The sequence below is a fragment of the Anguilla rostrata genome, chromosome 5, assembly GCF_018555375.3.
Source record: "Anguilla rostrata isolate EN2019 chromosome 5, ASM1855537v3, whole genome shotgun sequence".
Taxonomy (NCBI): Eukaryota; Metazoa; Chordata; class Actinopteri; order Anguilliformes; family Anguillidae; genus Anguilla; species Anguilla rostrata.
Window position 1 is genome coordinate 57,465,133 of NC_057937.1, and position 25,522 is coordinate 57,490,654.

The window sequence follows — 25,522 nt, forward strand, 5'->3', positions numbered from 1 at the left end:
ATGCAAGGACCTTCCTCGGCATACGGTTTGAGTGAACACGACTGGGAGCCTGTGCTTGCTTTGACATGCATTACAAGCAGTGCTGCCAGGACATTCCTGATATAAACCACATACTGTGAGGCTGCGATACAAGCAAGCAGACAACCACGGGCCAGGAGACCTTTCCAATTATCAACCGGTTTGCTCTCCGAGCAGCCAGGGCTGTGGCCTCCAAGCCAAACAATGACATCTGCTGCCCCTGGGGACTGAGGCTGTTCGCTCTGCACGGACGGATCTCTGAAAGGGCCAATGCCATCGCCAAGGAGACGCACAAGGAACAGTGCAGCCTTGTGCAGTGCTATGCCCCGCCATTTTGCGCGATGGATTTTGGAGGACGTTGATTTCCGTGTAAGAAATATGCAAAAATGATGGTTGACTGGTTCTGATCAGGGGTCTCAAATTCCAGTCTTGGGGGGGGGGGTTTGAGTGTCTGCTGGTTTTTTTGATTTATTTTCAATCAGTAAGCCTAATTCTTGGAAAACAAGGTGTCCTGACTCTTTAGTTTTAATTAATGACTTAATTAAGCACTTCAGTACAGGAACACGTCAAAAACCAGCAAACATTTTGGGCCTCCAGGATGTGAAGCTGAGATTCATGTTTTTTTGATGAACCCAGCAAGATTTGTTCTCACTAAGACTGTGATTCTCTTGCTTGAATGTTTTAATCCTTTCAAGAGTAGGTTTTGTGGAATTCTTTTCAAAATTCCAAGGCAGTGTTCTTGAACTAGTGTTCAGTGTTCTAGAACATTGCTTTCAATTACCAGTCGCGACTGTTACATCAAAAAGAACATTCTGTGCACATATTTGCGGTCTATCTTACAGTAGTGTTAATGATGAATGCAGGTTTAGTGACAGATTATTCAACTGTTTGTTGTTTTAATCATACCGGTTGTATACAGTATTTTCACAGAAAGCATATACTGAGCATACACAAGTATGAGGCATGTGTTCTTTTCTGATGAATGCTGGTGAAATTGGCCATCTGTTTTTGGCCAGCCCTACAAACGCGAATGTCTGTGACTGAGTGAGTGAGTGAGTGAATGGGTGAGTGAGTGAGTAACTGAGTGAGTGATGAAATTACACCATTGGTCGGCCGGATCACGTGTGTTAGGTCCAGCCACATACTAGGTTTTAACCTGGTCTTGTTTTTTTTTTTTTCGTCTAATTTGGGAGTTTTTCTAGGTGTAAGTGGAGACAAAACACGGCGGCATTCTGAGATTGACGAGTGTGATGATGTGTATGAATTGGTCCTCCTCCTCCTCCTCCTCGCAGTGTCGGCCAGCGACTGCGACTCGGACCTGAACGCGGAGCTCACCTACCACACCCTGAGCCCCGACTTCAGCGTGTCGGCGCACGGGACGATCTTCCCCGCCCGCCCCCTGGACTACGAGCGGCCCAACCACCTGTACGAGTTCGTCGTGATGGCCGTGGACAAGGGGGAGGTCCCCCGCACGGGCACGACCACGGTGCGCGTGCGCATGTCCAACGTCAACGACGAGGCCCCCGAGTTCTCCCAGCACATGTGAGCGCCTCGCCTCTTCATCATTGTCTTCATTAACAGAGTCGTCATCATCATCATCATCATCATCATCATTCATCATCATTATCAGTATCATCATCATTGTTAATACCATCAGCATTATCCTTAACCTTGCCATCATAATCATCATAATAATTGTCTTATTCATTATCATTAATACCATCATCATCATCATCATCATTAACTACCATCATCATCATGATCTTTATCGACATTATTTTCATGATCATGATCATCCTCCTCATCTTCATTGTTAACACCACCATCACTATCATCGTCATCGTCTTCAACATCACCATCGTTACCATAAACATCAATATTGACATCATCATCATCACCTTTGTCACAATCAACACCTTCAAAAGACACCAAACTCACACGTCAGTTGCAGTGTTTTCTGAGAGTAAGTGTAGATAGGTTTGCAGTTTTTTAAAATACATTCTATATTCCTTTCAAAAGCTCACATATCGCAATGCTAACCAGAATCTCACAGGACCTCAAACAACTTTCCCTTGTTTACACTCTCTAATCACTACCTCCATCTCACCTCTGTGATATCTCAACGTCTGGTGCACTCCTCCAACGCCGTTAACAGAGTTGGGCCGCGATTGTGCCAGAGGCGTTACGCTTCGCGCACAGTTAGCGAACTACCATAACCTAGCACCCAGTGACCTCACAGATGGGACTGGAACAACCAATCAGACTAACACACCTCACCGCACTGAACTGCAGTGTACTACCAGGACAGTCCACCCACCAGCCACAGCAGATGCATTGCTTTGATTAAAATAACAATTCTGAGAAATTGTTTCGAACAACTTTTTTTTTTCCCTTTGAACTTTGCTCTCGTTGCTCATACAACTCGTTGTGCCTGCTGTAATTATATACCTACTTTTCAAAGATCTTTTTTGTATGAGTGGGAGTGCTGCATATGTACGTTACGATTATTTATGCATTTATATTTATGTATGTATGGTTATTTATTTGTCAGATGCTGGTGTCAAAAGTACTGACTCTATTAATAATGTTGGTTAAATCAGGCTGAGTGTATTGTGGATACTACTGGCAGTATTAGTAATGGGCATAATAGGGGCGATATAGCTCAGGAGGTAAGACCGATTGTCTGGCAGTCGGAGGGTTGCCGGTTCAAACCCCGCCCTGGGCATGTCGAAGTGTCCTTGAGCAAGACACCTAACCCCTAACCTCTAACTGCTCTGGCGAATGAGAGGCATCAATTGTAAAGCGCTTTGGATAAAAGCGCTATATAAATGCAGTCCATTTACCATTTACATTTACCATTAATGCTCTTATAACAGGAGGAGTGTATTGTGGGTACCATTGGCAGTATTAGTAATGCTCTTATAACAGGAGGAGTGTATTGTGGATACTATTGGCAGTATTAGTAATGCTCTTATAACAAGGGGAGTGTATTGTGGATACTACTGGCAGTATTAGTAATGCTCTTGTAACAGGAGGAGTGTATTGTGGATACTATTGGCAGTATTAGTAATGCTCTTATAACAGAAGGAGTGTATTGTGGATACTATTGGCAGTATTAGTAATGCTCTTATAACAAGGGGAGTGTATTGTGGATACCATTGGCAGTATTAGTAATGCTCTTATAACAAGGGGAGTGTATTGTGGATACTACTGGCAGTATTAGTAATGCTATTATAACAGGAGGAGTGTATTGTGGATACTATTGGCAGTATTAATAATGCTCTTATAACAAGGGGAGTGTATTGTGGATACTATTGGCAGTATTAGTAATGCTATTATAACAGGAGGAGTGTATTGTGGATCCTATTGGCAGTATTAGTAATGCTCTTATAACAAGGGGAGTGTATTGTGGATACTACTGGCAGTATTAGTAATGCTCTTATAGCAAGGGGAGTGTATTGTGGGTACCATTGGCAGTATTAGTAATGCTCTTATAACAGGAGGGGTGTATTGTGGATACTATTGGCAGTATTAGTAATGCTCTTATAACATAAGGAGTGTATTGTGGATACTATTGGCAGTATTAGTAATGCTCTTATAACAGGAGGAGTGTATTGTGGATACTATTGGCAGTATTAGTAATGCTCTTATAACATAAGGAGTGTATTGTGGATACTATTGGCAGTATTAGTAATGCTCTTATAACAAGGGGAGTGTATTGTGGATACTACTGGCAGTATTAGTAATGCTCTTATAACAGGAGGAGTGTATTGTGGATACTATTGCAGTAGTAATGCTCTTATAACAGAAGGTGTTGTGTACTATGGCAGTATTAGTAATGCTCTTATAACAGAAGGAGTGTATTGTGGATACTATTGGCAGTATTAGTAATGCTCTTAACGAAGGAGTGTATTGTGATTATGCAGTATTGTATGCTCTTATACAGGAGGAGTGTATTGTGGATACTATTGGCAGTATTAGTAATGCTCTTATAACAAGGGAGTTATTGGTATACTGGCAGTATAGTATGCTCTGTAACAGGAGGAGTGTATTGTGGATACTATTGGCAGTATTAGTAATGCTCTTATAACAGAAGGAGTGTATTGTGGATACTATTGGCAGTATTAGTAATGCTCTTATAACAGAAGGAGTGTATTGTGGATACTATTGGCAGTATTAGTAATGCTCTTATAACAAGGGTGTATTGTGGATACATGGCAGTATGGGAAATGCTCTTTAACAGGGAGTGTATTGTGGATACTATTGGCAGTATTAGTAATGCTCTTATAACAGGAGGAGTGTATTGTGGATACTATTGGCAGTATTAGTAATGCTCTTATAACAAAGGGAGTGTATTGTGGATACTATTGGCAGTATTAGTAATGCTCTTATAACAAGGGGAGTGTATTGTGGATACTATTGGCAGTATTAGTAATGCTCTTATAACAGAAGGAGTGTATTGTGGATACTATTGGCAGTATTAGTAATGTTGTTATGACAGGAGGAGCATATTGTGAATGCTACTGGCAGTATTCAACTGTAGTTTTGACAGTATTGGCAGTGTTACTTGCAACAATAACAATAACAACAATGATGTCTTGGCTTGTAAAGGTGTAGCTTCCTCCTTTTTTCCTGTATATTGCTTTTCTATTATTGTGCCCTTCACTCGTCCTTTTCCTGATCTCCTTTTTGCCCCCTCTCTCTCCCTTCTACCTTCCCTTGTTTCCTTACTTTCTCAAACTACTTAATCTTTTTCTTCTTCTTATCTTTGCCCTGCCTCTCTCTTCCCTCCCTCCCTACCTCCATCATTTCCCTCCTGACTGTCCTGCCCTTCTCCACCTGTCCCCCTTTTCCTCTCCACACTTGTCCTCCCTCTCTTTTGTTCCTCCCGGTGCCGGTGATGATGATGATGAGGGAGTTTCTCTCCGGGTCGGTACTCCCTCCATTTCTGCAAACTGTCCTCCCTCCCCCAAGCAGCTGACCTTTTCTGCTATCCCTTGCTACCGTCCATCCCGCCCCCCCCATTTCCCCGTCCAATCATAAACAACCTTGGCTGAAATATCGTCATCATCGACGCCTGCTTCGTTCTTTGGATGATTGTATGGCATCTTTTTTTTTCTTTCTTTTCTTTCTGCTGTGTTGAGTTGTTTTCTCTCTTGTTTTTTTTTTTTTTTTGTTTGTTTCCCCGGCAGAATCGCACTGGGCCTTGACGTTTTTTAATTGGCCGATTTTCTGCCAGCTAGCTCTGCAGATTGGTGAGGCAGGTTCATTCAGCCATTCCTTTGTGTTTTCTCCCCGCAAGTGCTCGAGCGTGCGTGCGTATTTGGGGGGGGGGGGGGGGTGTAGAAAGGGCTCCCCAACTCCACTGGGCGTAGGCTGGGACCGAAACAGGTGTACGGGGGTTTGAGGGGTGCAGATTAGACATTCGTCCTGTCCCCTACTCAGCTGTATCTCACCGCCTCTGTCTCTTATTTTCCCGGGACTGGACAACAGCACGCTGTCCTGGGACTTCGGTGGGCAGGCAGGGTTGTTACCCCTGCCATGGCAACGAATATAGATTGCGCCTAATTTGAGAAAACCTTTCCGACAGTAATTGACGACCTTGGGATTTGCACTGGGCTGTTCTGTCCTGTCGGTTTAAAGCGATGCAGTCGTCTGCCCTGTTTGAATGATACAGAGAAACAAGGTCTTGTCACTCCGTAGATTTGCTCCCCCCCCCCGCCAAACAGATCATTATATAAACTGTTTGCTCGCTTTAACCTGAGTAATAGGGAAATTAAATCCGTTAAAGGAAACATCTTCAATCATGCGTGCAGCCGTGTCGAGCTATTGACATTGCATCGGACATGAGTAATGTAAGCGGGAAAAGCAAAAAAAATATATATATATATTCTTGTTCATTTTTGGTTGTTGTTGCGTTGATTGTGTTTTTCAAAACTTTTTTTTCCCTTTGGAAGTCGTTAGGATTTTGAGTTAGTGCGTTCATTATTTTTAAGCTCGATGATGCGACCCTTTTGGAAATTTAGCAAATGATGTGGAATGCTTGCGCTGTCGTTATGAAGTTGCCGAGACGACGGCGCGTTTGTGAGTTTGACGGCAGATTTGTTTTTTGTTTTTTGTTTTTTTTTATTGGGGGTGGAAATTAAAGCAATCGGGGGGTGTGCGTTTGGGCTTCAGAGCAGCTGTCTGGAAGGTTCCAGAGCTCCCTGCGATTGCCCCAGTCATCTGTTGGGGGGGGGGCGGGGGTTGTGGGGGAGGGGGGGGGTCAGGTGGGGTGTCCTGGGAGGGGACCAGAACATACTACCACGCGTCTGCACTTGCATGCTTAAGAGATTATTTGCGTGGTAGGGTTAGGTGTCTGGATAAGAAGTGCTAAGGAACAGATCTCTGTCTTGGTGTTAGATTGGGTGGGGTTCGTTCGACTCTTAGCAGTGTTAATTTGGCAGATAACAGTGGCGGGAGCGAATGTTATTATCTGTTAAGAGCTGAATTAACACGCGACGTGTTACTGCGTGGTGACCCTGAGAGAAGATGATTTGTTGGTGACTTTTGGATCCGGGTTTCCGCGTTTCAAGGTGGGAATTTAATTACTTTAACACGGGGAGAGAATTAAAAAAGACCAGCGGGAACAGAGAACGAAAGAACAGGGAATACTAATGTACCTACGTTTGTGCTATACATCCTGTTATGCCAACACTTGTTTACTTTAAATTAAATCATCAGCTGCCGGGCAGGTCCCTCTGAGGTCCCCCTGACAGATTGCAGGGTCACTGACATTGTGTGTACCTGCAGCTGCGGACATGAGTAAGGGGTGACAGGCGGTGGGGGGGAGGAGGAGAAGGAGGGGGGGAGCTAGGTTGTGGGGGGGCATCTCTGCTTGGAGGTGACTAATTACCCATACCAATGACCCGTCTGTCTGTGGCACAGCACGTGTGACAGGCAGCGGCTATACTGACGAGTGAATCTCTCTCTCTCTCTCTCGCACCCTGCCTCTCTCTCCCTCTGTCTTTCCCTCTCCCTCTCTTTGCTCTCTCTCTCTTTCTCCCTGTCTCTCTTTCTCTCTCACCCTCTCTCCCCTTCCCCTTTCTGTCTCTATCTCTCTCTCTCTGTTGCATTTTCTCTTTCCCTCTCCTCCCTTCCTCTCCTCCCTCTCGCTCTCCCTGTATCTCTTTCTCTCTCGCTCTCTCTCCCTCCCTTCCTTTCCTCTACTCTCTCCCACTCTCTCTCTCCTTGTCTTTCTTTCTCTCTTGCTCCCTCTCCCCCTTTCTCTCTGTCTGTTGCTTTCTCTCTCTCTCTCCCTCTCTCACTCTCACTGTCTCTATCTCTCTATTTATCTCCCTCTCTCTCTCTGTCTCTCGTTCTCTCTCTCTCTCTCCCTCTCTCTCTCTCTCTCCCCCCTCTCTCTCCCTCTCTCTCTGTCTCTCATTCTCTCTCTATCTCCCTCTCTCTCTCTCTCTCTCTCTGTGCCGTGTGCGTAGTTTCTGTTTTCTCTCTGTCAGACTTCCTCATAGTTCACTGGGGGGTTTGATTGACAGCTCGGGAGCCTTACGTAGCACGGAAGCCTGTTGCCTTGGAGACGCTGGTGCGTCTGACCCAGCTGGCTGTTGGAGGCGGGGAGGCCAAGACGGAGAGACGGCTTCCTGTGTGATTACGGTGCCGATTTCCAGCTCCGAATTAACAGATGTAGATACCCCCACTGAAATGATAGGGAGATGTCACGAGGAAGCCATTTCCATAAGTCAGCGCTGATATCCGTATTAAGATTCCCGGGCAAAGATTGTGGCTTGGATGATAAACAGCTTTGAGCCTACAAAGGTCTGAAAACTGTTAAATACAGTTGCAGTAACTCAGACATTTTTATGAAGTTTAGGCATGAGGGTAAAACACACCTGTATCCACGTGTGTGTTTGTGTACGTGCATATCCTCACATATTGTATTTTGGCGTGTGGCTCAACTTTTAAGTGTCAGTTAATGGTCGTTAATGAGCGAGAGCACAGAGCCTGTTACAGCTTAGACCCCAGCCTGTTACAGCTTAGACCCCAGCCTGTTACAGCTTAGACCTGAGCCTGTTACAGCTTAGACCTGAGCCTGTTACAGCTTAGACCCGAGCCTGTTACAGCTTAGACCCCAGCCTGTTACAGCTTAGACCTGAGCCTGTTACAGCTTAGACCTGAGCCTGTTACAGCTTAGACCCGAGCCTGTTACAGCTTAGACCCGAGCCTGTTACAGCTTAGACCCCAGCCTGTTACAGCTTAGACCCGAGCCTGTTACAGCTTAGACCCCAGCCTGTTACAGCTTAGACCCGAGCCTGTTACAGCTTAGACCGAGCCTGTTACAGCTTAGACCCCAGCCTGTTACAGCTTAGACCGAGCCTGTTACAGCTTAGACCGAGCCTGTTACAGCTTAGACCCGAGCCTGTTACAGCTTAGACCCCAGCCTGTTACAGCTTAGACCTGAGCCTGTTACAGTTTAGACCCGAGCCTGTTACAGCTTAGACCCCAGCCTGTTACAGCTTAGACCCGAGCCTGTTACAGCTTGACCCGAGCCTGTTACAGCTAGACCCCAGCCTGTTACAGCTTAGACCCCAGCCTGTTACAGCTTAGACCTGAGCCTGTTACAGCTTAGACCGAGCCTGTTACAGCTTAGACCCGAGCCTGTTACAGCTTAGACCCAGCCTGTTACAGCTTAGACCTGAGCCTGTTACAGCTAGACCCGAGCCTGTTACAGCTTAGACCCGACCTGTTACAGCTTAGACCCCAGCCTGTTACAGCTTAGACCTGAGCCTGTTACAGCTTAGACCTGAGCCTGTTACAGCTTAGACCCGAGCCTGTTACAGCTTAGACCCCAGCCTGTTACAGCTTAGACCCCAGCCTGTTACAGCTTAGACCCGAGCCTGTTACAGCTTAGACCCGAGCCTGTTACAGCTTAGACCCCAGCCTGTTACAGCTTAGACCCGAGCCTGTTACAGCTTAGACCCGAGCCTGTTACAGCTTAGACCCCAGCCTGTTACAGCTTAGACCCCAGCCTGTTACAGCTTAGACCTGAGCCTGTTACAGCTTAGACCCGAGCCTGTTACAGCTTAGACCCGAGCCTGTTACAGCTTAGACCCCAGCCTGTTACAGCTTAGACCTGAGCCTGTTACAGCTTAGACCCGAGCCTGTTACAGCTTAGACCCCAGCCTGTTACAGCTTAGACCCCAGCCTGTTACAGCTTAGACCCGAGCCTGTTACAGCTTAGACCCGAGCCTGTTACAGCTTAGACCCGAGCCTGTTACAGCTTAGACCCCAGCCTGTTACAGCTTAGACCTGAGCCTGTTACAGCTTAGACTCGAGCCTGTTACAGCTTAGACCCCAGCCTGTTACAGCTTAGACCTGAACCTGTTACAGCTGAGATCAGAGCCTGTTACAGCTTAGACCCCAGCCTGTTACAGCTTAGACCCCAGCCTGTTACAGCTTAGACCCGAGCCTGTTACAGCTTAGACCCGAGCCTGTTACAGCTTAGACCCGAGCCTGTTACAGCTTAGACCTGAGCCTGTTACAGCTTAGACCTGAGCCTGTTACAGCTTAGACCTGAGCCTGTTACAGCTTAGACCCCAGCCTGTTACAGCTTAGACCTGAGGCTGTTACAGCTTAGACCCCAGCCTGTTACAGCTTAGACCTGAGGCTGTTACAGCTTAGACCCCAGCCTGTTACAGCTGAGATCAGAGCCCGCTACGGCTGAGGCCAAAGCTCGGTACGGCTGACAGGTGACGGGTATAGCTCCGCCCCTGGGCGTGGTGCTGGCAGGTGTTCGGGCCTGTCCTGCTGGCCACGTCCCGGTGTCCCACCGGGGTCACCTGTGAGCCAGCTCGGGGGGGGAAGGTGAAAGCCAAACCTGACTGGCTTCACTTCTGTTCTGACAGCCGCTTGACCGTTAACCCCGACCCTAACCCCAACCCTAACCCCGTCCCCGTCCCGTGACAGGGGGTCACCGTTACCCCTGAGGACCGGCACGAGCGGCTCGGCGCTCTTGTCCAGGCAACGCTAACGGCGCTCTGGTCCGCTCTGTTTATTAGCTGAGACACACGCTCCTTCTATTCCGTTCTTCTTCTTTTTTTTTTCTTCTTTTGCACAGCTGGCGTGTCTGCGCTGCTCGCGAGTGTGTCTGCGTTTTCAATCTCCCGGTGTGAAGACAAGTGTCTGCGGATCCCAGCAAATAAATAGGTTTTTGTGTGGGTGTGTGTGTGTGTGTGTGTGTCTGTGTGCGTGTGTTTATGTACTTTTGTTTGTTTGTGTCTGGGTGTGTGTATGTATGTACTTGTGATGTTTGTGTCTGGGCGTGTGTGTTTATGTACTTTTGTTTGTTTGTGTCTGGGTGTGTGTATGTATGTACTTGTGATGTTTGTGTCTGGGTATGTGTGTGTGTGTGTGTGTGTGTGTTTGCATGTGCGTGCATGTGTGTGTGTGTGTGTGTGTATGTGTGTATGTATTTGTGTATGTGTGTGTGTGTGTGTGTGTATGTGTGTGTGTATGTATTTGTGTATGTTTGTGTCTGTGTGTGTGTGTGTGTGTATGCGTGTGCATGTCTGTATGTGTTAACGTATGTGTGCCAGCGCCCATGTTCATACGTGTGAGAGTGTGTGTGTGTGTATGTATTTGTGTATGTTTGTGTCTGTGTGTGTGAGAGTGTGTGCATTTGCGCTAACACGCGTGTGAAGCGGTCTGTGCGCTTGCGTGTTTTTTGGCGGGGAGGCAGCTGGCGTGTCGAGACCCTCATTTCTCTTCGGCCGGGGATGATTGAGCTCAGGTGGTGGACCGCCCCCCGGACGCCCGGCTCCCCTCTCCAGGTGCACGCTGGGATTGCTTTTGTCGGACGCGAGGTGTCTCTCCTTCGCCTCCTCCTCGGAGACGGCGATCCGCGTCGTTTCATTTGCGCGAGCCGCCGGCCGCTCCCTGCGCGTCCCCCGCACGGCGTTTTGACGCGGCGTTTGGCTTTCAGGCCGCGTCCCACGGAAGGGGCGGCGTTATTTTCGATCGCAGAAGAATTTCCCCTCGTACCGCGGAGCTGTGTGTGTTTGCGCGCGTCGTGCCGCGAAGCCTCCGGACAGTTCGTATTGTTCCCCCGAAAGTTAATAAGCACGTTTCCTCGTTATTCATTAAGCGAGGGACTTTATTTCGTAAACAGCAATTAGAATTAATTTGAGAACGAGGCGACGCTAATTAGCCGCCGACTTAAAGACGTGACGTTGGGTTAATCGCGGTAATGAAAAGTCGCTGTTCCCTGTTTGCTTTGTGGGCGGCTGCCTGCTTTTGAACAGCGTTCTGTACACTACATTACATTACATTACAGGCATTTAGCAGACGCTCTTATCCAGAGCGACTTACACAACTTTTTTTACATAGAATTTTACATTGTATCCATTAATACAGCTGGATATATACTGAAGCAATTTCGGTTAAGTACCTTGCTCAAGGGTACAACGGCAGTGTCTTACCCGGGAATCGAACCTGCGACCTTTCGGTTACAAGCCCAGTTCCTTACCCACTGTGCTACACTCCGTCCTGTAAACCCTTAGCTTGGCTCGTGTTTTTCAATGGTGTCTCTCATCATTTCTGCTAGCAGGCCATGGTGGTGGTGGGGGTGGGGGGGTGTATCATTTTTAAGGCTTTTTGTCTCTGTGCCAGCAGCTACCGGACCTTTGTCTCCGAGGACGCTGGGCCCAACACGTTGGTCGCCACGGTGCTGGCCAAGGACCCCGATGGAGACGGAATAACGTACAAGATCGCGTCGGGCAACGAGGAGGGCAACTTCGTCATTGACAGCCAGAAAGGTGCTCCAAATCGCTCCCTCCCTTCTTCACTCCATCACTCCCTCCGTCCCTCTCTCTCTCTATCACTCTTTCCTCCCCCCCCTCCTCCTCCTCCTCCATTTCAAATCTGCACGCACCCCCCATGAGAATTCTCAAATTATGTGAACCCTTCAGATAATTTGGGAACCTCGGATAATGTCACCCCTATAGTGCCGGGTGATTGCTCTTCCTCCTCGTCCTTTCAGCTTCTCTTCCTTCAGCTTCTTTATTCATCTGATTTTGGGGGGATTTGCAGAAATTCCGCCTTTCATTTGGCCACTAGTCAGCACACAATAACTGCCCGATATAATGCCAGACTAGGCCTTTAGACATTGTTAAATACCATTTCAGGACTCGTATACAGGCCCTTGAGTCTTTTCCAGGAGCGTATGGCCTGCAAAGTATTTAACATGAGTCTCGATCCTCAAGGCACCACTTCACTCTAATTCTAGTAATAAGCAACACGTTGTGTCATCAAAGGAACACCAGCAATTATGCAATTATGGACCAGCTGAAGAGCCCAAACAGCTGGCGCAAAGATCAAAAGTTTCGAAACCAGGGGTGTCCAACCTCGGTCGAAAAAGGTTTAGCGCAGGTTTTTGTTTGAACCTCAAACTTAAGCACCACTCTTGACTAATCAAGGTCTTGATTGGAGACCATTTAAATTTTAAAAAACTGTGCTCATCGTAGCGCTGGGCTAGATTATTAGCTTACCCTCGAGGTCCTTCATGGATAGGACTGGGCACTCTGCGGCGTTCGAATGATTAGCCGAGATGATTAAGGCGCTGATTACTGATAACTGCGCTGATTACTGAACTTCATTGACCGCTCGGTGTCATAGGAGGGAACTACAGGCTACCAGGAGAAAAAAAATAAAAAATTAGGACAAAATCGTGGCCCTCATGAGTAATGAATAATTTTGGTTTGTGCGACTCACAGATTCGTGTGAAACCAGTTTGTTGTGTTTGTCGGACTGTTGGTTTGACGAATCGGGGTGGTGGTGGTGGGGGGGTCTTTGGGGTTCACAGTTGAAGCAGGAATCGGTCGGTTTGCCCCCCGCGATGATGGGGGGGGGAGGGGGCTGACGTGTAGCCTGTAAATAGCGTGAACCAGAAGTGCCATCTCATTTGCATGGAGCGCAAACGCGTGCGGGCACGAGCCAGAGTGATGGCGGGCAGGTGGGACGGTGGGAAAGGCATCTCTGCCGTCTGCCAATCACATCCTTTACAGGGTTGCCATGGAAGCGGCGGTTAACCTGACTGGTGACGATCGCCAAGCTCCGCCCAGGAAGAGATTTCAGCCTAACGTGTGATTTTTATTTATACATTCTTTTTTTTTTTTTTTTTACATTTATTCATAAATGCAATATTATATTTTGTATTCGGAAGGGAGAGGCGCTGAGCCACGGCGCCATTTAACCTCTGTTGCCCGTAGCGATTTAAGCCGCTTGTTATTGCGAGACGAGGCGGACGGCTGGCAGTCTGCGCCCGTTTGTTTGGAACAGGTGTTCCGCCGATCCGCTGATCTTTAAATTACACGGATGCCCCAGACATCTGCTCGTTGTGAGTCCGCTGTCATCTCCACATGATATAGCAGTCAGTGGATCAGAGCGGGGTAAGCGCGCGGGGGGGGGGCTGTTGGTTTCGACTTTCTTTATATGACCTGGATGCTCGCCTTCAGCCCTGGGGGAGGGGGGGCGCGGTGTGTATGGTGTGTTTGTTTCAGCCAATTATCCGGTCTTAATTAAGGCTGTGTACACATATGCTGCTTCGCCCCTGCACTGGACCGCTGAGAGGTGTCCTCCCTGAAGCCTGCAGACGTAGCCCGTGCCTGTCGATAGTCTCGTATGAAATAAACGGCCCGGCTAATCGATTCGTCGAGGGCGGGAGCTGCCGCGAAGCGCCGAAACGGATTCGCTCTCCTCGACGACGCCGGGGCTCCGACGTCTCCCCCGCCCCTCTAACGACCCTAACCGATTGGCCGCCGAATTTCCCCCCCCTCTGAAGCCAGGCGTTAGCGTTCCCGGGGGCGGGCGGGCGGGCGGGCGAGCGGGCGGGCGGGCGAGCGGGGCGGGCGAGCGAATGAATCATGGGTAGCTCAAAACGAACGAAGCACCTCGGTAACATCACGTCTACGGCCCCGTAACGGCACAGATAAAAATGTCAGTTGGTAATAGAATGCGGAATTCCATTTTGATGGATCAGGAGAGGTTCCGGAGAGGCAGTAAATCAATAGCCCAGTGGCAGCTGACAGTAGAACTGAGCGCTGTTGTTCTCTCTATTCATTTGGAACTGCGGTAAAGGTGGACTTCAGGTTTCAGGACTTCCTCGCCAACAATTATGCGTTTAACAAGTGAACAGACGCTACGGCCGTTCAGCCAATCAAACGTGAGCGTGGTCTGTGTATGCATGTGTGTGTGTGTGTGCGTGTGCATGTGCGTGTGTGTCTCCTGTTATAACTGCCATCGTTAGTGTAGCAAATGTTTACAGATTTTTTTTTTTTCTCACAGCATGCATTGCTACAACATTTAAACAGTTTCTTCACTAAATCATTTTTAGGTATTTCAAAGAAGGCTACTCGCAGGACTGACGTGTCAATAATTTTCATGAATTTAATTCAGTAATATAAATATATATATATATCTCAGCATATGGAATGGCCAATCATAATCACTGGCTCGTCTTGTCACCATAGCGACTTGTGTCTAGGTAAGAGAGAGAGAGAGAGTGCAGGTGGTTGTGCGTGTGCGCCACCCACCAACTTCCGCTTCCTGTCGGTCGTCGCGGCGCCGGGCGGGACGCGCGTGGTCGCGCCGCCAGCCGGCTGCTCTTCGTGCTCGAGCGCGTGCGATGAGACGAGACCAGACAGAGACAGAGACGGAGACGGAGACAGAGCCCTGCCCTCCGACACCCTGCCTCCCTGGGCAACGCTTCAGCCAATCACACGGCCCGCCCACCCGAGCCTGCTGTCCGGGATGAGCACTGGCACAGCAGGGATTCATCACCAGACTACGCCATGAATCACCGCACTGAACAAGCGTGCTTTAGCCAGACCTGTTTGTCAGTGTGTGCCTATATATATATATATATATATATATATATATATATATATATGTAAGTGTATGCATATCATTTGTGCTTCTTAGGGCTGGAGCAGCAGATGGGTAATTACTCTTTTTTTACGCCGCATCTCATCAGGAAGTGGCGCCACCGAAGACGTTCTCTGGATTCAGTGCTGGATGTTCCAGGAATAAATGAATGGCTGAGTGGTGGAGGCATTTATTTAAGCAGCGCTCCGGGTTCCTGTACCCCGCGTCTCCTTCGCTCCGTCTGCGGTCTGCGGCTTATATAACGGCCGCTGCCCCCCCCCCCCCACCCCTCGTGCCTCCCCACACCCCAGGGGCCGATGTCCGGATGCCTCCTCCTCCCCGCTTGATCTGTAGATGAGAGGTGGCGTGGTGAGAAGGCAGCCGGGGCCAGGGGTGGGGGGGGGGGGTGGGGCGCCCCATTACACGGGTGCAGTGATGCCCGAAAAAGAGACATCTTTCCCCCCCTGCTCCCATCTGCGGGGCGATGTCGAGCTGAGATGTCCCCATGTGACCAAAGGACGAGAGGAGGAGGGGGGGAGGGGGGTAAGGGGAAGCTGGCTGACCACGCCCACAATTCTGTCACAGACCCAGGCCAGGATTCCGTTGAATTTGCCCTTGACTTAAGAAATTTAAGTGTGTGTTTTTTTTTTTTTTTGCCCTCTTCATAAATATGATTTGGCAAGCCCCTACCAATTAAGTTAATGTTTTTGGGAATGCTCAACTGGCCAAATTGGCCAAACCAAGCCTTGCATGTAATTGAGGGTCAAAGTTAAGGGTAAGTGTTGATTGAATACAGGACATAGGTCTTTGCAGATGGGATCTGCTGCAGCAAGGACACTGCGAAAGCCGGGGAATATTTCTAAGAGCGTCCTCAAATTCCCCGCGAAAAAACTCCTTTTCTTTAGCTACTTGGGCTTTAACTTCCTTTGTTGAAAAATTGGCCCACATCCCCCCCACTACCCTATTTCCCCTTATACCAAATTGTACCAAGTACAGTGCAGTACAATACAATTATATTTCTCCCCTCAGGGCAAGTAGATAGAGCTACCGTACATTATAAATGGACTACTGACACACAGACACTTAGACACATGTGGCACACGGGCAGAATAGCACTCCCTCCGCCTGTCTTTAAACCTTAGAAGACTGGGTTTTTTTTTCTAAGTCAGTGTTCTAGAACTCCATCGCTTTCAATCGCCAGCAGTCATTGTGACATCAGCGTTAGAATGTTAGAGTTAGGAACATTCTAATCGCATATTTCTCATCTTACACCTTAAAGGATTTAATGGCTACAATAATAAATAAATTAAAAAAACAATAAATGAATAAAGCCCTGTTTTAGAGTCAGGTGAGGTGGTATCCAGGGGCAAACGTTCTGTAGAGGAGGGAATGGCTGTACATTCCTCACTCCCAGTCTGTGGTGTATACCTGCCGGTGAGATACAGGACCGGATCGGCTCGGGATGCCTTCTGCTCTGTGTACTGTAGCTCTGTGCCCCCCCCCCCCCCCCCACCCCGGGCCCCGGGGGTCGGCCGGGCCGCTGGACCCACCTTGGAAACGGAACCCGTGACAAGAGCCTGACTGACAGCTGACCTTAAATCCCTGCGCCCCACCGCCGGCCGTGTGTCTCTGTGCGTTTTCATTGGACGGGAATTGATTATGTTTCCGTCTGAACCCTCGGAGAGGACAGGCGCGTGCAACAGGGCTCTGGCTTTGATTTTGGGGGGGTGGGGGTGCCGGTGTGGGGGGTGGGGAGGTGAGGGGGTGGGGGGGAGGTGATCGAAGAGGCCGAGTCATCCAGCTCTTGCAGCTTCATCTACCTCAAGGAGAGGAGAGGGAGAGGGGGGAGGGGATGAGGAGGAGAGGGAGGGGAGGAGGGAGGGGGGATGAGGGAGGAGAGGGGAGGGGGGAGGAGGGAGGGGGGGTGAGGGAGGGGGGGTTTGGGCTGTGCGGTTCGAGCGGCTCTCATCTCCGCCGCACACGGCGGTGCGACTTCACTTCGTGCTCCGCTATCTGAGAGCCTCGTGTCCTTCAGATCTGCCCACGTATATCCCAGGTCCCCCACTTATCTGGGGAGGGGTGTGGGTGCGGGTGCGGGTGCGGGGTGGGGGGGGGTGCACGGAGCGTGTCCGCTAACCGCACGCCCCAAAGCGAGAGGTACGTGACAGAATACAAAGAGCGGAATTAAACTGTAAAACAGAGCACGGGAGGGAAAAAAAGAAAAAAAAGAAAAAAAAAGTTGCATCCAAGGCAACCGTCGCCAAGGGGACCGGGGCAGAAGTTACAGGAAGTTGAGGAGGAGGTGGGGAAGGAAGGCGATGCGGACGGTCTCGTCGGACTCATCCCTCAGTCTGTCTTTTCTTCTTTCAGAACCTCTCTCCTTCATTTCATCTTTCATTCTCTGTCATTCTGCATTGCTTTTCTCGCCCCTCCCCCCCCTCCCCCCATCCCTTCCGTCTCGCTGTCGGTTAATCTCTCTCTCTCTCTCTCCGTCTTTCATTTATTTGTCCTGCGCCCCTCTTTTATCTCCCCGTTCTCATATCGCCGCGGCTGTGCCTATCAATTTCTCATGCCTCCATTACGGTGGCAAATGGGCTGTTTGGAATACCAAAGAATTTTGGACTTTACACACCGAGCGAAATCCCCGGTGTAAAATCAGCTGCGGTGGTGTTTATGTGAGTCCAGCGCGGATGATATATATACTCCATTAGCGCTAAACTGCTCTCTCCGAGTTTACCTTACGCTGAAAATTGTGCTTTTGCACAGAAGTGGACAGAAAGCAAATAAAATCCAGCGCAGGTGTGCAGGTGTGTCCTTCCCCCGTGTGTCAAGGGCTTTTCCTTTATCAGCGTCTGGCTTTTCTGGAAATCCCGAAAAGCCGCCTTTTCAAACCCACGACTTACGCCCGCCATCCATTTCCCCAGCCACGTAATCCTGTTTCCTCCTATAACCCTTCTGATTTAATGTGGAGAGAAAGAAAAAAAGAAGGCAGTGACTAATTTCAGAAATGAATACCCATAAACCCCCCTTGTTCTCTTTACCCGCTCTTGCCGCTCCCGCCGCCACGGGTCCTGCTTCGTGACAAACGCAGAGCTGTGATTGGCTGCCGGCCGACTGACCGATGGGTTTTTTGCGCAGGTCTGATACGGCTGCGGTCCAGCCCCCCCCCCAGACTGCAGGGGTTGGAGTACGTCCTGAACGTCACGGCGACCGATGACAACGCCTCGGGCGGGCCACACCCGCTGTCCTCCGTCGCCCGGGTGATAGTTGGAGTGGACGACGTCAACAACAACAAGCCTGTGTTTGAGAAGGTGAGCTCTGGCTGTACCTGTCTTCTCTCTCGCCATTCCCCTTCTTTCTTTCACTTTTTCACCCCTGTGCACTTTTCAGAGCTCCCCTTTCTCTCTCCCTCTCCCTCTCTCATTTCCCACTGTCTGTTTGTCTGTCCATGTTTCTTCCTTTTCCTCCACCTCTACCCCCTCCATCTTCTTTCTTTCCTCTCCTCCTCTCCACCCCCTCTCTCTTGCTCTCTTCTCTCTCCTCTCTCTTGCTTTCTCTCCTGATTGTCTCTCTCAATGGACAAGTGATCCGGTGACAGATCAAGTTTCTTTCCACTCTATCGAAGGGCTTTCAGGGAAGCTTTTGAAATTATTGCAGATTCAAGATATCCCTGTTTTTTTTTTTTGTTTGTTTTTTTGTTTAGAAAGGACTCAGTAGGAAACAAGCTGGATTTGAATGAACTCCTCTGGCCTTTTAGATAACCGTTTTGTTGAAATGATTCTGCAAATCACGTGTCTTCTGGGGTCTTTGCTGCGCACACATTTCATTGCTTAACCCTGCCGGTAGAAACCGCATATTATTTTCTCTCTCTCCTATATTTGCATTTTTATTTGTAGCAGGACCTTTGGGACGTTCTGAAGTGGATTGTGAAAGAGGTACAAGGGGGTCCTCGCGATACGTGGCAGTTACGCTCCAAATAAAAACAGCATTGTGCGAAACGGTGTAGGGGGGGGGATTTTCTCCCGTAAGAATTAATTCCGATTAGAGGGGTTGCGTTCCAATGCGCGGTTTTACGTCCTCCAGGGGCGGATAACGAACCGTTTAAACGTACGCGTAATTATGCGGTAATCACTCTTAAATGCCGGATCGCCTCCTCTCGGGCACAGGCACGCGCTTAACACTTGATCCTCGTTTTTTTCCCCCGCCCGACTCGCGGCGGTAATGAAGTCTTCGTGTTCGCGGGTTGCGCGCTTCTTCTCTCTCTCTCCCGTGTGCGCAGAAATAACTTTGACCGCAGGGTTCTTTTTCCCGGTGTTGTACTTCCCCGTGCGTAAGGGACGTTCGGTGCCTGTTGCAGCAGCCGTTACACCCCCTTCTCTCTCTCTCTCTCTCTCTCTGTCTCTCCCTCGGCTGACCCGATCTGTCCCAGCATGCACGCCCCATTTTTAAGCAACATCTGTCAATCACAGCGACGGAACTTTACAGAGATTCACAATGACCGTAACTTTTACGGTAAGCAGTGTACGGTTCAAGTACGGTACTGTATTACAAAACGAAGTTCTCACGTATGCTTGGAAAAGTAACCAGGAAAACTAATGGTGGGTGCGAGAGGGAGGTGCTGAGGCACCAAGTGTCATGTTATCGTGAGGTCACGCCGAGCCGGCCTTCCCTGGATGCACCAAATAAACAAACAAGACAAAACAAAAACAATAGGATTACATGGTGAACACATTTTCCGTTGGGACAAAACTATGTAAGTGCGGGGAGTTATTGGATTAGACATAAACAGAAAGCAGCCCACAGGTCGTAAGTGTGAAAAGGACAATGGGTCAGTGTGTAGCACACAGAAACTGACATTATCCTTGTATTTCCTGTGTCAAATTTTGAATGTGTACGTGTTGCTACTGCATCTGAAGTCCCCCTGCTGAAAATTCCATTTTAAACCAGCCTAAGCCCATCAAACTGGTTGGTTTAAGCTTTTTTTCTCAACACCTGGTTGGTCAACCAGCTGCTGAACAGCCAGTATCCTGTAGTCAGTTAGTCCACCAGTTTGACCACCAATGTACTCTGCAAGCTTAACCAGTTTTGACCAGCTATTTCCAGCTTGAGACCAGCGTTGACCAGCTGGAAGTGTGGAGAACATAGTGTAAACCAGATTCTAATCCCAGCCGGTTTTAGCTGGAAATTTCAGCATGGCCTGTATTTCAGGTGCATCATAATGCATCTCCCCTGAATCTTTGTCAATAGTGACACAAATACATACACACACGCACAGACAGACACACAGGCAAGCATACACATGCACAGACACACAGGCAAGCCTACACACATGCACAGACACACAGGCAAGCATACACACACGCACAGACACACACAGACACGCATACACAATGGAACAAAAAAAAAAAGAATTCATGTTGTCTATGCTCCCTTGTGCATTTTTATGAGATTAGGTCTACTTCCATGAATTTCTATGTCTTGGGGGTACAGGGGTGCGGGGGGGGGGGGGGGGTATGCAGAGCCGAGGCACATGGGAGAGAGAGAGGAGAGAGAGAGAGAGAGAGAGAGAGAAGGAGGGAAGGAGGGAGAATAAGGACAGGAGGAGGGCGAATGAGGAGGGACTGTGACACACGGGCTCCATTAAGGGCTCGGCCCCTGATTGCACCGCCTCATCTTTCAGTTGGATCACGTCGGTCTGGCACTCGCACTCTTATCAGACCTCACACCTCCCTCCTCCCTCCTCCCTCCTCCCACCTCCGCCGCGGGACTGTTCAGCATCATCCGAGAGGACGACCGGGGAGAGAGAGAGAGAGAGATAAAGAGGGAGTAAGTGAGAGGATAGGGAGAGAGAGGGAGAGAGAGATAAAGAGAGAGAAAGTGAGAGGAGAGAGGGAAAGAGACGAGATAGAGAGAGGAAGAGAAAGAGAGATGGGGAGAAAGAGAGAGAGGGGAGAGGGACAGAAGAGAGAGGAAAGAGCAGAGGAGAGGAGAGTGAGATAGACACAGAGACAGAAAAGAGAGATAGAGACAGTGAGTGAGAGAGTGAGAGCAGTGCAGTCGATGTCTGAGCTGTATGCTGCAGGTTGTAATCACTGAACTGGAGACGGGTGCTGGGGCCGCCCCCCCCCCACCGCCTTGCAGCAGTCCCCTGCTCCCAGAATGCACTGCTCCCAGGTGCCTTGACAGCCCTGTTCAGTGCGCCAAATCCTGGAGCTGTGGGACTCCATGCTGCCCCTCCTGAGTCTAAAACATGGCCGCCTGCCCAGAGTCATCAACCCCCCCAGTAACTCCACCCCACTCCCCAACAAAAAAACTCCTCCCATTACACTAAGCTAGACTGGGACTCATTCAACTACTGATAATTGGAAAGAGGATTCACGTCCTACAGATTATTCGCCATCAAGGCTAAATATCAAAGAAAAGAGGTCTTATTTAGTCATTTTATTTTATTTTCTGTCCAATTAAATATCCCTAGTTGGCTATTTCATTCCTTTCTGTACACAGAAAAGCAGGTTTCCACAGAGGGAGAGGAATGCTGATGTTTTTCTCACCTTTCAGTGTGAGGCCAGTGAGTGGGCGAGAGAGAGAACGAGAGTGAGAGAGAGAGAGAGAGAGAGAGAGAGAGAAAGAGAGAGAGCGAGGGAGAGACAAACACACAGTTATTATCTTGGCTGTTATTATTGTGTTGATATGTTATTATTGCTGTTTATGTGTATGTACATACATGTGTCTGTATGTGTATATGTATACACACAATCACATTATTCTGTTATTATTCCTTGTTTGTTATTGCATGTTTCATATGTTCCTTGCCATGCTTTGGCAATACAAATGGACATTTTTCATGCCAATGAAGCACTTTGAATTAACTTCATTAAATAAAAAGTGCTTTATTCAAGATTTGTGAGAGAGAGAGCAAGAGAGGGAGAGAGAGAGATTATGGAAGTATTTTCAAATTCGATCCACTGTATTTTCTACTATTTACTGTAGTATGTTTTCTAATTAATGTTTAACTTTTCAATGTTTAAACGCATGCTTTGGCAATATGTATGTATGTGTTACGTCATGCCAATAAAGCCATTTGAATTGAACTGAGAGAGAGAGAGAGGGAGGTTTTCTGCTCTTTACATCCATTGTGGAGGGGTCGATTCAAGGTTGCCTGAATTGTTAATCACAGCCCATTCTCAATGGAAAAAAAGATCATACACTGGGGTATAGTTATACTCGAGGCAACCCCCCCCCCCCCCCCCATCATTCTTTCTCTTTTGATAACAATTCTCTTTTTTGATAACAAAGTTTCAATTCGTGTTTATAATGTTTTATTGACATGGAATACAGAACTGTTAATATTGCTTAAAGCTATGGAGCAGAACGCGAGATAAGAAAGGTAAAATACCGCGCAATACGTTAAGATAGCTCCAAAAAACTCAATATTGCACGGGGAAAATATAACCCCGTTTATCTCCTTATCAGGCAACGTGCAATATGACCTGTTTGGCTGGTGCGTAAAGAGATCGCTCTGCATCAGGCTCGTAAAGGCAAACTGTGTATTTTATTAGCGCGACAAAGCATGTATTTTCTCCGTTAGTCAAATCTGGAATAATTGCTGCTCACAGAGATTTCCCAGCAAGCGGTCTTCTATCGGTACCGCAGTTGGCTACAGCTGTCGGCGCGGCAGCATTTTGAAAACTGGCTTTGCAACGGTCTGCTAGTTGCGTTATTTTTTAACTGCCCATTGTCATCGCGGATGCTTCCATAGTACGCTTCACCTTCACAGTCCGCAAGCCGACCGCTGTGGTGCCTTTTTGTAAATCGCTGGCGGACCCGACGGCTGTGGCGATATAGGGCTGCTAGTAGTAGGCCGTTGCGTGCTCGCTGGCTAAGGTGGGTAACAGTCCTACGGATTGGTCACGGTAATTTTTGTTTTGCAGCAGTCATTCGTACTGTTATTAGTCTTGCTGTTGTTAAAAGGTTTTGCACATGCTAAAGGCGTTAGTAAATCAGCCCCTGATGTGCTCTGCTGTTTATATTTCTAACAGTCACCATCGCCGTCCTCCTGCTTGTGCTAGCAGGCTACTGATGGCCTCGCAGCAGTCAAATGTGTTCTGTGCTCGTGTGAATTTGGCTCTGATTCGGGTGCATCACTAGTGCCACTCTATTTTATTTTAGCGTAATTGCATTTGCGCGACGTTGGTAAGAGGCGGGTTAATGCAGTGAGACGCCCGACCCCGTTGTCTTAGTGAACTGCTTTCATTGCATTGCTGTGCCTGGTGCTGATAGGATTGTGGGTGTCTCGCTCTGCTTGATGCGTTCTAAATTTAACCCGCCCTCTGATGAGTTTTGACTAACAAAGGATATTGGCCTAAGTCCTCCATGCATTCGCCGTTTCAGAGTTTCCCTTTGTTCTAGTAGCATCATTTGCCAAAATTGTATGGGGCCGTTGTCCCATTTAGAAAAATCTAACTCACACCTGGAAGGACCCCATTCTTCACTGTCATATAGGGCAATTCATTGAACATCACAAAAAAACAAAAATTAATGAAAAATTTTTTCAGATTTTTTTTTTTTTTTGTCTGACTTCTCATTGTGAGTTTTCTGTGTGGCTTTTTTGTATTGGCTAGAATGCCCTGTGAGTTCTCTCTTTTCTCGAGTCTTCTGTTCTTTCGAAATCATAGAATTTTCTTTCCTCTCGTGTCAAAATCGAAACCTTGACACTAACCAGTCTGGCAGATGAAAGGATCGCTTTGTTATTTCTTCTCGAAATCATCAGACCGTACACACCGGCCATACCTCTCGGCTCTGCTGCCCCTGGGGCACCTTGCCCCACCTCTCATACGCTACATGACCAAAAGTATCTGGACACCCCTCAGCCTGGGGCTGTTTTTCATGGTTTGGGCTTGGCGTCTTGGTTCCAGTGAAGGCAAATCTTAACACTACAGCATGCAATCACATTCTAGGCGATTCTGTGCTTCCCCAACAGTTTGGGGAAGGCCCTCTCCTGTTTCAGCATGACAGTGCCCCCGGGCACACAGCAAGGCCCATATAGAAATTGTTTTGTCGAGAACAGTGTGGAAGAACTCGACTGACCTGCACCGAGCCCTGACCTCAATCCCATGCAACACCTTTGGGAGCAATTGTAAAGCCAACTGCGAGCCAGGCCTAATCGCCCAACGTCACTAATGGTCTTCCGCCTGAATGGAAGCAAATCCCTACAGCAACGCTCCAACATCTAGCATAAAGCCTTCCCAGAAGAGCGGAAGTTATTTATAGCGGCAAAGTGTGGATGAACTCCATATTAATGCCGTAATTTTGGATGAAATGTTGGATGTCAGGTCAGGGCAGGTCAGGTGTGCACTTCTAGGTCTCCTGTCTGTATTGCCCCCCCCCCCCCCACTGTGGTCAGGACAGCAGAAACCCCGCCCACGTTCTGAGGCGTACTGAAGTCCCACCTCTTCAGACTGTACTGTACAGTCTGTACCGACTCTCCTGGCACTCACAATCCTATCCTCTTTCTTTCTTTTTTGGATTTTTCCTTTTGTTCAGTTAGGCTAACTTTACGCAAATTTATCATGACGTTCTGTACACTCTTAGTGGTACATTTGTATTCCTGAGAACATTTAGCTATGTTAACTTGCATGTTCTCCACTTTTGAGAGGCACTCTAGAAAAAAATCATCTGCTAAGTGCCTATAACGTAATGTCATGTCATGTATTAAGAGCGTCTGCTAAGTGACTGTAATGCAGTGTAATGTATGTATTCTCAGAATGGTTGAATGCTGCAGTGTGTGTATTGTGCTTATTTCTGAATGTAGTGTGAAGCTTTTGTTTCTTTTGTTTTTCTGAGAACTTTTGTTTTTCATATATCATTTGGCCGTTTCTCTTTATTTCCTGGGGAAAAAAAGCCTGTGTGAAAAAGCACAAAGCAAAATATAAGAGGATTTTATTTCTTCCCCCCCACCGCCCCCCCCCCCCGTCTACTAACTGTCAACAAAACTGTGCTCACAGCGACACGCTTCCCCTCTCCTCTCCCAAGAGGAAATTCAGCCTCTCTGAGAGCTTCTTCTGCTGCTCTCCAGGGCCGAGTGCTAGCGTGGCCCGGCCTGGCCGCTAAGTCGCGCGCGTGTGCGGGCGGGAACCCTACAAGCAGTACTCTGTCTCCACCCGAGAATGAGAGGACGCGTCGTCTGGTCCCGCTAACCGGCTACTCCATCTCGGCCCGCTAACTGGCTACGCCATCTCGTCCCGCTAACCGGCTCCGCCATCTTCTCTCATTTACTGGCTACACCATCCCGTCCTGATAACTGGCTCCGCCATCTCTCCCCTAACCGGCTCCCATCCGTCCGCTACCTGGCTACGCCATTCTTCCCAACGGCTCAAAATCTCCTCCTGATAACCGGCTCCAACATCCTCCGCTAACTGGCTATGCATCTCGGCCGCTACGGCTACTCCATCTGGCCCTACCCGACCTAACGCTCATCCCGTCCTGCTAACCTTGCTCCGCCATCTTGTCCCATTTACTGGGTAAACCATCCCGTCCTGATAACCGGCTCCAACATCTCATCCTGCTAACCGGCTACTTCATCCTGTCC

General features: G+C 48.5%; 1 protein-coding gene across 1 annotated transcript in view; it reads left to right on the forward strand.

Moving 5' to 3' along the window:
* LOC135255757 (neural-cadherin-like) overlaps positions 1-25,522 on the forward strand; it is a 185,837-nt gene that overhangs the window by 61,661 nt on the left and 98,654 nt on the right. The window contains exons 6-8 of the mRNA XM_064337323.1: positions 1,311-1,560; positions 11,686-11,828; positions 18,073-18,245. Of these exons, the coding sequence (XP_064193393.1) occupies positions 1,311-1,560; positions 11,686-11,828; positions 18,073-18,245 (566 nt within the window). The remainder of the gene's footprint in view (positions 1-1,310; positions 1,561-11,685; positions 11,829-18,072; positions 18,246-25,522) is intronic.